Source organism: Dama dama, chromosome 12 (genome assembly GCF_033118175.1).
Source record: "Dama dama isolate Ldn47 chromosome 12, ASM3311817v1, whole genome shotgun sequence".
In the NCBI taxonomy this organism is placed as follows: Eukaryota; Metazoa; Chordata; class Mammalia; order Artiodactyla; family Cervidae; genus Dama; species Dama dama.
The window spans coordinates 50,977,833-50,994,576 of NC_083692.1; the positions used below are offsets into that span (position 1 = coordinate 50,977,833).

Genomic DNA, 16,744 nt, shown 5'->3' on the forward strand with positions numbered 1-16,744 from the left:
CCCTATGCCTATCTTGGTCTTCCTCCTTCCCTCTCCCCACAGGTAATCATTACTTTGTTCTCTGTATCTGTGAGTCTTATTTCTGTTTTATTTTTTAGGTTCTACATATAAGTGATAACAGAACATACCCTAATTTTGTCTTTGTTGTAAAATTACTGCCTGATTTTACAAAAGGAAAAAAAGTTTGAGTTCAGATTTGCCCTTTCACTTCTACCCTCCTCAGTTACACACATAGCCATATAGTTGCTATTATTATTATTTTTTTCATTTATTTTTATTAGTTGGAGGCTAACTACTTTACAGTATTGTAGTGGGTTTTGTCATACATTGACATGAATCAGCCATGGATTTACATGTATTCCCCATCCCGATCCCCTCTCCCACCTCCCTCTCTACCCAATCCCTCTGAGTCTTCCCAGTGCACCAGGGCTGAGCACTTGTCTCATGCATCCAACCTGGGCTATTATTTTTAATTAAATATTATTTGAAGTTTCTAGTGAGCAAAATGATGAGAAACTGAATATAGACAGTATGAATTTGAATTAATCTTTAGATAAAATTTTAAAAATTTATCTTCTAATTTTTAACAGAGCCAATTTGGAGTGTTTGCTGATTCAGAAATGTGGTATCTCTCCACTTATGAGGAGTGTGTTGTACAGTTCTATAGTTTATTGCATATAGGCCTTTTTTTGTCGATTCTTTCATTTTTTTCTTGATAGAATATATTTTATATAATAGGTAATTAGCAATATCTTTATATCTCACTTTTCATGTTGTAATATGAACTCCAAAGTCCAAGCCAATGCACAAATGCACAAATGTTAGACATTTGTGCATTGTACCCTATAATTTGTAATACTGCCTTCCTAACCAGTTGAAATTGACTGCCAGATACTCTTCAGACTTGGCAGGATAGATACACCCTTCGTTTTGCTACTGGCCATGATAATAACACAATCATGACTACAGCAGTAGACTTTTTATAATATGTTGAACTCCACCCAGTTTGTACTGATAGGAGACCTAAATAGGTGCTAGCTGAATTTTTCTTTGATGACTAATACTTAGGGATTTTAGAGTACTTTAAACAAGACAAACAAGAAAATCATTAAGTTCACTGAGTAATAGAAACCTATTATTTGAAAGACATTTAATTTCTCTTTTTCCAAAAGTAGTATGTCTTGTATTAGAAATTAGGGAGCTGAAGTGTCTTGCTCCTCAGCTAATCCTCCATAGTAAAGGAGAGTTTAGAATATTTTTTTCTTAAATTTATTTTTTAATTGGAGCAAAATTACTTTACAGTATTGTGCTGGTTTCTGCCATACAGCATCATAGAATTTTTAGCGTTCATAGGTTTTGTGCCAAAAAACCTTTGTCACTTTAAGGTTCCGTAGAAACAGATGATTTTATGCCTTTCTTTGACTCTAAGGATTTCATTTATCTTTAGTTATAAGGGAAGACCTTAAAGATTGTGTACCTTATGTGTATAACTGCTGCTCTGAAAAAGGAATAACAGCCATTATGCTAGGCACTGTGGTAGGTACTCTCATTAACCCCAAGTACTTTTACGAGGTCGGTACTATTATTGTCCCAATTTTATAGAGGAGAAACAGTGTTAGTTTAAATAATATGCCTTAGGTTACATAGCTAGTCACGGCCAGAGACTTGAATCCACGTCTGTTTAGTACACAAATGAAAACACTTAACTTTGGTTGACTATTTACTCCGTTTTGTCAGTGATCCCACTTAAATGTGGATTATAAACTTCCCTTTCACTCAGTATCTTTTGTTGTTCAGTTGCTCAGTTGCGTCCTACTCTTTGTAACACCATGGATTGCAGCACGCCATGCTTCCCTGTGCTTCACTATCTCCTGCAGTTTGCTCAGACTCATATCCATTGAGTCGATGATGCCATCCAACCATCTCATCCTCTGTCATCTCCTCTTCCTGCCTCCAGCATGAGGGTCTTTTTTAATGAGTTGGCTCTTTGCATCAAGTAGCCAAAGTATTGGAGCTTCAGCTTTAGCATCAGCCCTCCAGTGAATATTCACAGTTGATTTCCTCTAGTATTGACTGGTTTGATCTCCTTGCTGTCCAAGGGACTCTCAAGAATCTTCTCCAGCACCACAGTTTGAAAACATCAGTTCTTTGTCACTCAGCCTTCTTCCTTTGGGCTTCCCTGGTGACTCAGCTGGTAAAGAATCTGCTTGCAATGCTGGAGACCTGGGTTCAATCCCTGGGTTGGGAAGATCCCCTGGAGAAAGAAACATCTACCCACTCCAGTATTCTGACCTGGAGAATTCCATGGACTATACAGAGGGTCGCATAGAGTCAGACATGGCTGAGCGACTTTCACTTTCAGCCTTCTTTATGGTCCAACTCTCACATCCGTACATGACTAAAAACCATAGTTTTCACTATATGAACCTTTGTCAGCAAAGTGGTGTCTCCACTTTTTAAAATACTGTCTAGGTTTGTCATAGCTTTTCTTCCAAGGAGCAAGCGTCTTTTAATTTCATGGCTGCAGTCACCGTCTGCAGTGATTTTGGAGCCCAAGAAAATAAAGTCTAACTGTTTCTATTGTTTCCCCATCTATTTGCCATGAAGTGATGGGACCAGATGCCGTGATCTTCTTTTTTTGAATGTTGAGTTTTAAGCCAGCTTTTTGATTCTCCTCATTTCACCTTCATCAAGAGGCTCTTTAGTTCCTCTTTGCTTTCTGCCATTAGAGTGGTGTCATCTGCATATCTGAGGTTATTGATGTTTCTTCCAGCAGTCTTGCTTCCAGCATGAGCTTCATCCAGCCCGGCATTTCACATGATGTACTCTTGATTTCCCTGGTGGCTTAGAGGGTAAGGCATCTGCCTGCACTGTGGGGGACCCGGATTCGATCCCTGGGTCGGGAAGATCCCCTGGAGAAGGAAGTGGCAACCCACTCCAGTGCTTTTGCCTGGAAAATCCCATGGATGGAGGAGCCTGGTAGGCTACAGTCCATGGGGTCCCAAAGAGCTGGACATAACTGAGCGACTTCACTTTCACTTTCTTTCTTTTCACTCTTCTAATAAGATAAATAAGTGGGGTGACAATATACAGCCTTGACATACAGCCTTGGCATACTCTGTTGTTCCATGTCTGGTTCTAACTGTTGCTTCTTGACCTGCATACAGGTTTCTCAGGAGGCAAGTAAGGTGGTCTGGTATTCCCATCTCTTTAAGAATATTCCAGTTTGTTGTGATCCACACAGTCAAAGGCTTTAGCATAGTCAGTGAAGCAGAAGTAGATGTTTTTTTGGAATTCTCTTGCTTTTTCTGTGATCCAGTGGATGTTGACAATTTGATCTCTGGTCCCTCAATTTGATCTCAGTATCCTTTGAGTACATATTTTCCCTTAATATTTTCTCGAAGTTCTTAAATTCACTATAGCTTTTTTGGTTATTATTGTAATGCCTTTATTTCCTCTAGCTTCCTAGAATGTTTTGGAGATATAAAATATCGTGTTGAAATCTTCCTCTTGGTGGTTTGGTTAGTCAGCTAGTTCTCTACCCTAAGTCATTTGAGGTCAAGTTTGTACTGGGAGGGTGGGGCATAAGACTTTTGCATTCAGAGAGTAAACGTGAGATGAGATAGTCAGACCATGTGAACTCTAAATGTAAACTTGGTGCTCTCTGTGCTTCTTGGTTCCTCTTTACCCTTTCAGGGGAGATAATGATCCTGAGCAGACCTCTCCTAAGGCAACTTTCAGAGTCTGACAGTTCTAAGCTCCATTGTCCTATATCTTCATTATCCTATGTCTTCTTTCCTTTTTTTTCCATTTAATTATATGAAAGGGACTTCTGGGCTTCCCTGATAGCTCAGTGGGAAACAGTGCAGGAAGCCCCAGTTCAGTTTCTGGGTTGGGCGTATCCACTGGAGAAGGGATAGGCTACCCACTCCAGTATTCTTGGGTTTCCCCTGTGGCTCAGCTGGTAAAGAATCTGCCTGCACTTCGGGAGACCTGGGTTGGGACGATCACCTGGAGAAGGGAAAGGCTACCCACTCCAGTATTCTGGCCTGGAGAATTCCGTAGACTGTGAAGTCTATGGGGTCGCAAAGAGTTGCACACAACTGAGCGACTTTCACTTTAACATATGAAAGAAAATAAAGAGCAAACTTATTTCTAGTTCATTTTCTGAAAACTTCTAAAACTTTAATAGAAAATTTAAAATTATCTTATGTATTCCTTTTAAAATCTTGTTCTTTAGAGTTCTGTAAAATTATTTTTATTTAAAAATTTAAAATATTGTGTTAATCATAAAAATATATTTATCATTGGTAGTGAAGGTTCATACCAATAATGATGACTCTTTCTAAACTGTATCACTGTATTGAAGTAACAGCTCCTGAAAGTTGTATTGATAAACTTAGTGGGTTTTTACCCCCATTATTAAACTTATAACATCACATAAGCTTAATTTATAATGTAAATTGCCAAATCCTAACCCTAATTTTTAGTTTTGAAAGTTAGCCTTTTTAGCTGTTATCGTCTTTCACGCAGGATTTACTACTCATTCTGTATCCTAAACTAATATCAGGAGTAATTGGTATGCTGCTGTTATGAATAGCAGTAAAATGAATGAATCAAACCAGTACAAAGAAGAACTAGTATTATGGTTTCAGTATTGAAACACTGTATAATATCAAACCATTCATAATACAGCCAAGGAACTAGATATATCTAGTACAAAATTACCTTTATAAATTAGATCAACCAATAATTTTTACAGAAATAAAATACTAGACGGTAATCTTATTAAATAGCAAGTAGTTCAGAGCATTCTTTATTGATCCTTTGTCAATTTTGTTGCTTTTTTAGTTAAAAAATATAGAATTGATATTTATTTCTTTTCATGACCTTGCTCCTCTTCTTTTTCTTAGTTCAAAGTAGAGCATACATTTGTACTCCCTTGGTGGGAACATCTCAGGTAATATGGGATGTTAGTATTGCATCTAAGGACTGCGTGACAGCGGAGGGAACAGTTACTGGCATACAAATGCACATACATGCGGCACCATACTTACTTCTCTCCCTTACTCCACACTTCTCTCTCTTACTCCCTTTCCACCTTGAATTTGGCAGACAAAATTCACCAAAAATCAGAGCAGAGTTAACATAAAGAGTTCATTATTTTGGCCTTGGGGCATAAACTAATGGAAAAGAAATTGAATTTAGTAAATTATGCTGTGAATCATTTCTTTGTAAATTCTCTTATGGATTCCAGTTCTCAAAATTTATCTTGTTCTTTTGGCAGATTTTTATTGCCTCTCAGGATCTGCTTTGCCAAGACCCAGAGGGTGATCGTAATGATCTGAGGCCCAGAAATCTTGATTATGGCTTTACTTTTTGGCAACAGCTTTATTGAGATATAATTCACATACCATACACATTTCACTGTAAGTGTACTGGACTCAGTGGTTTTTAGAATATGAACTGAGTTGTACAGTCATCAAAGGAGTCTTTAAATAAGTGGTCTTCTATGACTTTTTTTTTAGCATGGTGTTTTTGAGGTCTGTATAATGTTGTAAAGTGAATCAGTACTTCATTTCTTTTGATGATTGAGTGTTAATCAATTTTGTGGACTTACTTATTCATCAGTAGATGGACATTTGTATTGTTAACATGTTTTGGCTCTTGTGAGTGGCTATAATGGTACTATTAATATTTGTGTATAAAGTTTCGTGTGGATATATATTTTCACTTCTCTTGGGTTATGCCTTGGAGTGGAAGTGTTGGGTCATATGATAACTCTGTGTTTAATCTTTTGAGGAACTGCCAAACTACTTTTCCAAAGTGTATGTACCATTTTACATTCCCACCAGCAATGTGTGAGGCTTCCAGTTTCTTTACTCCCTTGTCAGCATTTGTTACTATCTGTAGTTTTTATTGTAGCTCTCCTAATGGGACCTACTTGAATCTTGAATCACATATACCTGTGCCTTACTGTGACTTGTTTTTCTTGCATTTAATTTTGGTGATCCTTGTATGACTAGCTGCCTCTTACAGTTTGCTCATTGCTCTATACATATGTAAACCCATCTTTTGTTCCTCCTTTACTGCTGATCCTGCTGAATTCCAGACAGGGCTTGATGATTGATCTTGGATACAACACTACCTGTCCTTGAAGAAGATAGAGATTTTGATAGCTTCGTATAGAAATAGGTTGTTTCAATTTTTAATCACTGTCCTCTCTTTATCTATTTGATAATAGTTACAAATGAAAACATATACCTGTGACATTGTTTATTCCTGTAATTGTCAATTGTGGAGAAGAAAAATCTTGCTACTAAATATCTATCTTGTTTTCCTCCTTTTTTTGGAAGTAGTTTACAAAGTGGGTGTTAAGTACAAAAATCAGCTGTGGTGTTAGAAGTTAGGATAATAGTTAAAACTCTTGGTGGGTGGAGTGACTGGAAGGGGATTTCTGGAATGCTAGTTATCTTAGTTATCTAGTTTCTTGATCTTGGAGCTAGTTACATAAGTGTGAGAATTCATTGGCTGTAAACTTAGAATATATGTGTTTTTGTTATACCTCAATAAAATCTTAAGTTAAAATTGTTAACATTGTTTAAATCATTTTTAGCACTAGTAAAGGTCTTCATTTGTCTTATTAACTACCTTTTAAATGAGTATATTTCCATTTAAAAAATGTATTTATTTTCAATTGAAGGATAATTATTTGACAATATTGTGTTGGTTTCTGTCATAATCAACATGAATCGACCATAGTTGTGCATATGTCCCCTCCGTCTTGAACCTCCTTCCCACCTCCCATCCCAAGAATGTATTCCATGTTGAGGTATGATATTTAATACCTTACATTATCACCATTCTTGTATATACACTGCTTTGATGTAGATGTTTTAATTTCAGGTTCTCTTGTTAGGGCTTCCCAGATGTGCAGCTCATAATTTTAGAGATACAATGATTTAGGTTTTTAGATTGGCTGTTGAGAGTTTGATTTTTATGTTCTGCTGTGTTGCTTTACCTGAGTGATCTGAAGCAAATCAGTCTTGGCTTTTTTGTTTCTATATGTATCTAAAACTTCATGAAATGTAGTAGTTGTGTCTACTGTCTATTGGTGAGTTGAGTCTTGTTAAGAGACTAGAGTAGTGCGAAGGAAAGAACCACAAAAGAGAAGCTATATTTATATTCATTATTTATAGTAATCATCTATCACAGTAACCATCAAGATGTACAGAAAGTATTTGATATAATTATCACTTTAAAATGTGATAAAAACATTATTGACTAATCAAAGTCTTTTGAATTCTGATCCTTTTATCTGTTTTTACTATAATAGGTTTTGGAGAAATTGATTTTGACCAAATATATTATGCTGCTGATGTTAGGAAGATACAATAAGATCAGCTTTTTGAGTAAGATAAGTTTTGAAGTAGACTTAAGTTCTAGGTTCTATGATCTTTACTCTGTTTCTAAAAATTGGATCTGTAAGAGGTATCAGAAAAATGACTTCTTATAGCCATTTTATATCCTGATGAGAAAAAGGCATTTCTGCCCTATTTCTGCCCTATTACGTGCTTCCCTGTTGATGCTTGTGATAGAGAACCTGCCTGCCAATGCAGGAGACTTAAGAGATGTGGGTTCGATCCCTAGGTTGGAAAGATCCCCTGGAGGAGGGCATGGCAACCTACTCCAGTGTCTTTGCCTGGAGAGTCCCATGGACAGAGGAGCCTGATGGGCTATGGTCCATGGAATCACAAAGAGTTGGAGAGTCGGACATGATTGAAGCAACTTAGGACGCACGCACAGGAATATTCTCAGTGGATATGAGAACTCTGTAAATATTATAATAAAACGCATTGACAATCTTTTAAATATCGTGTTGTGTCTTCTAGGCCTTCCTTAAAGTTTCCCATGTCTCAATGGACTCCTGAATATAACAAGCTGTATACCTTAAAAGTGGATATGAAGAGTGAGATTCCTTCTGATGCACCAAAGACACAGGAGAGTCTGAAAGGGATCCTCTTGCATCCAGAGCCCATCGGGGCAGCCAAAAGTTTTCCTGCTGGAGTTGAGATGATTAATAGTAAAGTGGGGAATGAATTCTCTCATTTGTGTGATGATTCTCAAAAACAAGAGAAGGACATGAATGGTAACCAACAAGAGCAAGAAAAAAGTGTTGTTGTGAGGAAGAAACGCAAAAGCCAGCAGGCTGGCCCTTCATACATGCAAAATTGTGCTAAAGAGAACCAGGGAATATTAGGATTGAGACAACACCTAGAAACACCAAGTGATGAAGATAATGATTCCTCTTTTAGTGATTGTCTTTCTTCTCCTTCATCTAGTCTGCATTTTGGAGATTCTGATACTGTGACTTCAGATGAGGATAAAGAAGTCTCTGTAAGACATTCCCAGGCAATTTTGAGTGCTAAAAGTAGAACTCATAGTTCACGGTCCCATAAGTGGCCTCGGACTGAGACAGAATCCGTTTCAGGATTGTTAATGAAAAGACCCTGTTTTCATAGCAGTTCATTAAGGAGACTTCCATGCAGAAAGAGATTTGTGAAAAATAATTCCTCCCAGAGGACACAGAAACAAAAAGAGAGGATATTAATGCAGAGGAAAAAACGAGAAGTGTTAGCCCGAAGAAAATATGCGTTGCTCCCCAGTTCTAGTAGTTCCAGTGAGAATGACCTCAGCAGTGAATCCTCTTCCAGCTCATCAACTGAAGGAGAAGAAGATTTGTTTGTTTCTACCAGTGAAAACCACCAAAACAATCCAACTGTTCCCTCAGGTAAAAATTTTGTTCCTTAAATTTAGTATAGCATGGAAGCTACTGCATTGTGTTTGTCCTTATTTTCTTCTACATTTGGTGATTTCGTTATATTTAAAAGGAATATGAGGCTCTATTAACTTTTATGTTTAACTTTTATGTTTAAGCTCTATAAATTACCAAATTTATTTAGCCATGACCCCTCTTCTGAGATACAAATGTTTAAATTTTCTAAAATTTTAAATAGAAAATTGTAAATTTTTCTATTTTTCTGACGAAAATGAAGCAAGAGATTTTATTGAGGGTTGTTTTGAAAAAATTTTCTTTTTATACATATCAGATTATATTTTATGAATTGTTGACTTACCGTACAGTTTCTTTTTTTTCCTGTAGTGCTGCTGTAATATGTTTACCTTTTATGAATACCTTTTTAGGTAGCTATGTGACAGATTTCTTTTACATTCAACTGCAGTAGGGACAATTCTGGTCACTAAAAAAGACTTATATTTCCTTAAGTACTCTGTTCTTTCTGTTTACTATTCCTTTGTCATGTTCTTTATAACCAAAAAATAATTTCAAGCATTTGAGAGGTAGCTTTTATTGTGATACTGAAACACAAACTTTTAGTCCTGACAGCACTCAGTCAAGCCTGTGATTAGTCAGTTAAAAATAGATTAATCATTAGCTGGAGTGCACCCCTCACCACAGCAAATGTTACATTTAATTGGAATAAGTTTATGTATAGTCTCTGAAGTGTATGTTACACATAAACCATTTTTGCACTTCATAGTAACTTAAGGTAGTTTGATGAAGTGAGCATTGAGGAGTCAAGTCTGAACTGAGGTAAAAGATTACTTTCTTGTGAAATTATAAGGAAAATGGGATTTGAGAGAGCTTGATTTTTATGGGGCAAAGATCATGGTTTCCAATTACTGGCAGAACTTTCCCGGTCTTTGCCTGGTGTATTCCTGTTGAGGGCAAAGCCCACTAGCCTTCTCTGCAGATGCCCATTTCTCCCTCTTCTCTCCTTCTATATGGGTCCCTTCCTTTTTTAAGACTCCCTCTCCTCTTCCATGTTTATTTTTCTATCCTTGCCAGAACACTGAAATCAGCAACCTTGTTCTTAATTTTAGTCTTAGCTATGGTTAGTTCATTTTTTTTTTAAACCTACCCAAATACTTGTTTTTAAAGAAGTTCATTGAGATCACTTGAAAGAAGGTTACAGCAGCCATTCCTTGAAGTTTCTTGAGAAAGAGGGAAGTGATAATAGGAATTGTCTTGCTTAAATGTCACATTTTACATTTTTCTCAGGTAATTGGAAAGTGAAGACTAGATTGGGGAGTAGGAGAAACATAATCTAGTGTCTGCTTGAAATCAGTGAGACAGCATGGTTGGTTATGTAAAGCAGAAGTTCCAAGGAACTGGTATTTGTAAGGAAACATAAGAGTAGAGTAAATATAGGTCTGGATCAGTGTCTTTATCTAGGAAGAAAGGAGTTTGTATATCCTCAAATATCCAAGATAAATTCAAACTCTTAATTCATTTTAAAATCTTGTTTAGTACTGTTGTAGCATGTGGGTTTTTAAACTTTCTTGTAAGAATTACATTATTTTCAAACATTACCCTTAATGGTTTGTCTCTGAAAACAGATCCAAAAGTTGAAGCCAAATACTCTTGATGTTTTCTCGTTTTTAGACCATAATTTTGTTTTAAATTAGTTTTTAATAATAATATTCGTTTGGTGTGAAATTTTAAAAATGCCAAGAAAGTATAAAGTAAAAAGTAAGTTTACCTCTTCTTAGGTTCCAGTTTTGCTACCCAAAAGTAATCAGTTAGCAGTTTCTTACTTCTTTCAGAAAATGTGGAAGTATATATAAATGTAGATAAGTAATGTGGGTTTTAAAAATATCAGTATGTATAGTTACCTCATTAAAAAAAAAAAAGCTGCATAGTATTCCCTTTGTATACGTGTTCCACAATTTATTTAATCAACTTATTTTTGTTGATATTTGCTACATTCATCAGTATTCAGCGTTCTGCATGCATTTTTTATATGTCTAAGTAAGCATATCTTAAGGAATAATTTGAAAAGTATATCACAGGGTATATGCATTTTAAAATTGGTAGCAGTTGTTGCCAGGATGCCCTCCAAGGAGTTTGCCTCAAGTTCTTCACGCCCCAACAATGGAGGATATCATGATAGTAAAAATACCTAGTATTGGAGACTTCCTGGTAGTCCCATGGTTGGGATTCTGCCTGCCAGTGCAGGGGACACTGGTTCAATCCCTGGTCCAGTAAGATTCCACATGCCATGGAGCAGCTAAGCCTGTGAACCACAACTACTGAGCCTGCAAGCCGCAACTACTGAAGCCCAGGGCCCAGAGCCCATGCTCCGCAACAAGAGAAGCCACTGCCATGAGAAGCCTGTACACTGCAACAAAGAGAAGCGCCTACTTGCCGCTACTAGAGAAAGCCCATGTGTAACAATGAATTTAGACCCAGTGTAGTCCAAATAAATAAATAAAAATTTAAAAAGTACCTAGTATTTGTTGGGTATTTACTCTGTGCTGGTAATGTTCTGGGCTTCCCAGGTGGCGCTAGTGGTAAAGAACCCGCCGGCTCGTACTGGAGATATAAGAGGTGTGGGTTTGATCCCTGAGTCAGGAAGATCCCCTGGAGAAGGGTATGGCAACATACTCCAGTATTTTTGCCTGGAGAATCCCATGGACAGAGGAGCCTAGTGGGCTATAGTCCATAGGGTCACAGAGTTGGACATGATTGAAGCAAGTTAGCACGCATGCACAGTAATGTTTTAAGTGTTTTATATGTGTTCTCATTTAATCCTCCCACTCTTTGGAGGTAGATTCTGTCATTATCATCTTCATATCATAGAGAAGAATTTAGAAGACCATTTTAGAATAATTTATATACAGAATAGTTAAATATTGATGGGACTTAGCTGTATTGTCAAACATTTTTTTCTTTTATTCCACTTTATTGTATTTTTTTATTAATCTTTATTTTGACTTTTTATTTTGTATTGGGGTATAGCTGGTTAACAATGTTACGATAGTTTCAGGTGAACAGCGAATGGTGTATTGTCAAAAATTTTTGAGTGCTCTCAAAAAATTGACTTCTTTAGGTTCTTTGAAGTAGGGTTTTCTTCTAGATATGTTTTTAGCGCTGGCTTTTTGACTCCAGGTCTAGTGTGTTTTGGTGTGTGTAAATGATCAGGGGAGGATTTATATACTAAACTTTAGTAATATGATTTGTAATGTGGATGGGCATTATCTGGAGTACTGGGACAATTTTTTCATAAGGCTATTCATCAGTGCTTATTGATTATTACTGTAGTGAACTGATGGGAAGAATGTTTTACATGTTAAAGTCTTTTGTTTAACCTTCGAACTCTCTAAGGCAAAACTCTTGTAGATAATTGAAGGGTTTTGCCAGATTACCAAGAATGAGTTATTTAAGTCAGTACTTTATATTGTATAACAAATTAGTTCATATGTAGTCAGCAGATTTCTGTGTAATCCCTATTTGCCTTTTGCTTTATCATTATTGTCTTTTAAATTTATTAGAGCTCTCTATTCAAGCCTAGAAAGCCAAAATGATACACAACTTGAGTTGTTGGACATTGAGTTATTTCTCTTTGCCAATTGGGTAGAGTTTATACATCCTGTTTTGTTCTCAGTATTTGCCAAGAACTTCATGTTTTGAAATAACCTAGTGGCAGCTAAGTTTCAGAGAGCTGTTCAGTGTGCCTTCTCTGAACTCCTGTTTAGATTTTTATTATATAGTACCATAGGCTTTGGTTTCTCCCAATTAACTGTGCTTTTGAGGACCTCCTGATTTTACTAACTTTAAATTAAATATTTATAGATTTTATTTCTTCCAGACTTGAAGGAAATGTAAATACCATATATGTCCCCAAATAAGAGAGCTAGAATATGTCAGTTCTACTTTCCTACTGAGGAGAAAAAAAAAGTTTTGACTGTCTTGAAATATATACATTTATGTATACATAAATATATACATTTAACTATACTTCTATAGTTAAAGAAATCATTTATCTAAAGTAGTAGTTTTAAAACTAAATCACTAATTTATTTGCATATATAAAATGTTGAATAAATATCAGTTTAGAAATATTGCATGTTGGTACTCACATTTCCTGATAATAGGAATTATAATAATAATTATTACACACACACCTTAGGTACCAGTGACTTGGTAATTACTAGAACCACATTTTAAGTTGGAGAGTTTTCAAGATCGTATTATTCTCATCTTTGTGTAAGATATAGCACTTGCTGACTCCATGAGTGATACTGTCACTGGAAATTTTATCCCAAGCTACATATACCTTTTTTCCTTACATTATGACTGGAAAATCCCTTTTTCATAGGTGTTTTGTTTTGTTTTGTTTTATATCTCATAGCTGTACACTTTATTTACAGCTTTTAAAAATATATCCAACAGGTGTATATTCATATTTTGTGACTGTACTCCATACTGTATTGACTTAAGGGTTTTACAAGTGTACTCAACTTGTAAAGATGCTCAACCCTTGGAATTGTAAAGTCCTTACACTGTGAATTATATCTAAATTCATGAATATTTCTTTTCTAAAAGTAACAGTTTTTGTTGTTATTTTATAATTTTTGCATGGGAATTTTCACACTTTTAATATAAAAATGTATAAATACACAATGAACTCTTACATATTCAGAATCTAACTTCAGTTTTCAACATTCTGCCATTCTTATTTCATCTCTTACCTCTCACTTGTATTTTTCTCTAATGGAGAGTTTCAGAACAGTTTCTGACATCATATCATTTAATTTGTTTTATATACTACATATTTCCTACAGACTGGTAGATCTAAAAGCTTGATTAGATTCAGGTTCAGTTTAGCAACATTTCCTTGGTGGTGCTGTGCACTTTCTGTTGTATCACATGTTAAAATTGATGAGAGGGTTTAGATTGTGTCATCCTGATCCTTCCACTATAAAATTTCCCATCAACATTTCATAAAATACTTTTAGCAGCTTTGATGATCTTATCTATATTCATTTACTATTTTTTCAGAATAAACTAGCAATATTTAAAGAGATTTTTCATTTTCAAGTACCATTTTGAGATCATGGATTTTTGGCATAGTTGATGTGTTGCAGTCTTCTTATTCTTTTTGATGTTCAAATAGTTTCATCTTTGGCCAGTGGGAGCATTTTCAAGTTGGTCTGTGTCCTTCTGATACCATTCAAGTAAACTTTGATAATTTCCTTCTCTCTGATATAACAAGATAGTCCAGATTCATCCTTTTCATTTCCTGTCCCAAACCTGGAACTAATCATTCCAAGTACTCCTGATTGCTTTTTATTGAGAAATGATATTTGGAAACTATACACTGGGAACAAAACTGCTCATTGTTCTATTGGGTTATCATTGCTTTTCATCTTTTTTAATGGATGTAGTTTGTAAAGATTATAGAAAGATAAATCATTAATTCACGTGACTATTTCCACTGAAAATTTAGGATTGAGGTTTTTATGTAAGCTTGTGTTTTACTTTTTGATCTGTTTACTCTTACATTGAAAATCTTGATTCTTAACAATATTAACTTTTATTCTATACAAATCATAAATACATAGACAAGTAAACATTCATACATGAATTTAAATGAAAATACTTATTACTAACAATAATTCTGTTGAATATAATGCAAAATTTTTTCTGTGTGTTTCTTTCTTGGCCTTGGCTGGTTTTCTGTGTGGTTATTGCCACCAATTTAATATGCATTTAGGATCATTTGTTTCATGGTTGCTGCAGGATTTTGTATTTTTCTTTTAAAGGATTTGTAAAAATTTTTACTTTTGCCTTTTAATTCTGTGAAGCACATACCTGGTTCTGAAGTCAAAATCACTGCAGACAGTGACTGCAGTCACGAAATTAAAAGATGATTGCTCCTTGGAAGCAAAGCTGTGACAGACCAAGACAGGGTATTAAAAAGCAGAGACATCTCTTAGCTGAAAAAGGTCCATATAGTAAAAGCTGTAGTTTTTCCTATAGTCAGGTATGGATGTGAGAACTGGACCATAAAGACGTCTGAGCACTGAAGAATTGATGCTTTTGAATTATGGTGCTGGAGAAGACTCTTGAGAGTCCCTTGGACAGCAGGGAGATCAAACCAGTCAATCCTACAGGAAATCAGCCCTGAATATTCATTGGAAGGACTGATGCTGAAGCTCCAGTACTTTGGCTACCTGATGTGAAGAGCCAACTCATTGGAAAAGACCCTGATGCTGGGAAAAATTGAGGACAGGAGAAGGGGGTGACAGAGGATGAGATGGTTGGATGGTATCACTGACTCAATGGACATGAATTTGAGCAAGCTCTGGGAGGTAGTAAAGGATAGGGAAGCCTGGCATGCTGCAGTCCTTGGGGTCACAGAGAGTCAAACACGACTAAGCGGCTGAACAAAATCAAAACTTTTAAATAAGGTGCATTCATTGAGGTCTAGTTTTCCATCTCTGCCCTCTCTTCCTGTCTTTTTCTCACTAATAGTCATTTCTCACTATTTTTGCCTTAGTTTGTTCCATTTTTTCTTTTCAAAAAGATTAGCAAATGTATATATATGTATGTGTATATATGTTTACATACCCACATCCTCCCCTTACGCACAACATAGCTCTCTTTTTCACTTAACAATATATTCAATTGTTAGAGTATAGAGATATATTAGAGGAATGAAAAAATGGATATGAGATGTAGGCTTTCATTCCTCTATTCATTCTTTTTCATTCATCTTTTATTTTTTCCACAGGTCCACAGTATTTGTTGTATAGTTATATCCTAATTTGTTCAACCAGTCTCCTATTGATGAACAATTTTGCAGACTTTTGCTATTATGAATTGGCTTGCAATGAATAGCTTTTTATATATGTCATTTGATAGTTTATGCCATTGTATCTTTGGGATAGAATTCTAGGAGGGGATTGTTGGGTCAGAGACAAAAGAGTATGTTATTTTAAAAATACGGCCAAATTTCTCTGTGAAGAAATGTAACCATTTTGGATTCATCAGCGTTGTATGAAAGTGCCTATTTCCCCAAAGCCTTTCCAGCAGCATCTGTTGTTAGATTTTAATTTTTTGGCCCATTTGATAGGGAAGAAGTAGTATATCAGTGTATTTTAATTTGCATTTTTTATGAGTAATGTTTGTGTGTCTTTTCATGTATTTAAAAGTTATTTTCATTTCTTTTCTTGAGATCAGTCACTCCATTTCCCTATTTTTCTCTCAGAATATTGGTCATTATTCCATCCATTTTTTTTTTTCATTTATTTTTATTAGTTGGAGGCTAATTACTTTACAGTATTGTAGTGATTTTTGTCATACATTAACATGAATCCATCCATTTTTAGAAGTTTTTTATGTATATATTAGAGAGATGTATTTTATATCGCACATTTTCCTCAAAATTGTCTTTAGTTTTTGACTCTGCAGTGTCAAAAATTGTTTTGGATTAGTCACATTTATTGACCTTTACTGTTTCTGTGTTTTTAATCATAGTTAGTAAAGTTTTTCCCACTAACCCATTTCCCTCTGGCCTCTGTATTGTTTACCTTTTTTTCCCCCCTTACAAAGCACAGACCTATTTGATGTTTATGATGTGGAGAATGGATCCTTTTTTTTTATGTGACTATCCAACTGTCCCAAACCAAACCATTTAAAATGTTCTTTCTCCTATTGACTTGAGATGCCACCTTTGTCATATGTTAAATTTCCATAAGCATTTGGATCTATTTATGGAGCTTTCCTACCATTCCATTGGGCAGTCTGTCTGTCCGTGTACTAGAAGCACAGTTTTAATTATAGACTCGTTCATATTTTCCTGATTATTTTCTCCTGTTTTTTCCTCCAAGTGAACGTATAATCAACTTTTTATTTGAGGATGGTGGTAGTGGGGAG

General features: G+C 35.5%; 1 protein-coding gene across 7 annotated transcripts in view; it reads left to right on the top strand.

The window, feature by feature from the left end:
- Nucleotides 1–16,744, top strand: part of RNF111 (ring finger protein 111) — an 82,914-nt gene that overhangs the window by 22,964 nt on the left and 43,206 nt on the right. For all 7 annotated transcript variants that reach the window (XM_061157263.1, XM_061157266.1, XM_061157267.1 and 4 more), the window contains exon 2: nucleotides 7,893–8,791. In XM_061157263.1, coding sequence (XP_061013246.1) covers nucleotides 7,912–8,791 — 880 coding nt within the window. In that variant the 5' untranslated portion in view covers nucleotides 7,893–7,911. The remainder of the gene's footprint in view (nucleotides 1–7,892; nucleotides 8,792–16,744) is intronic.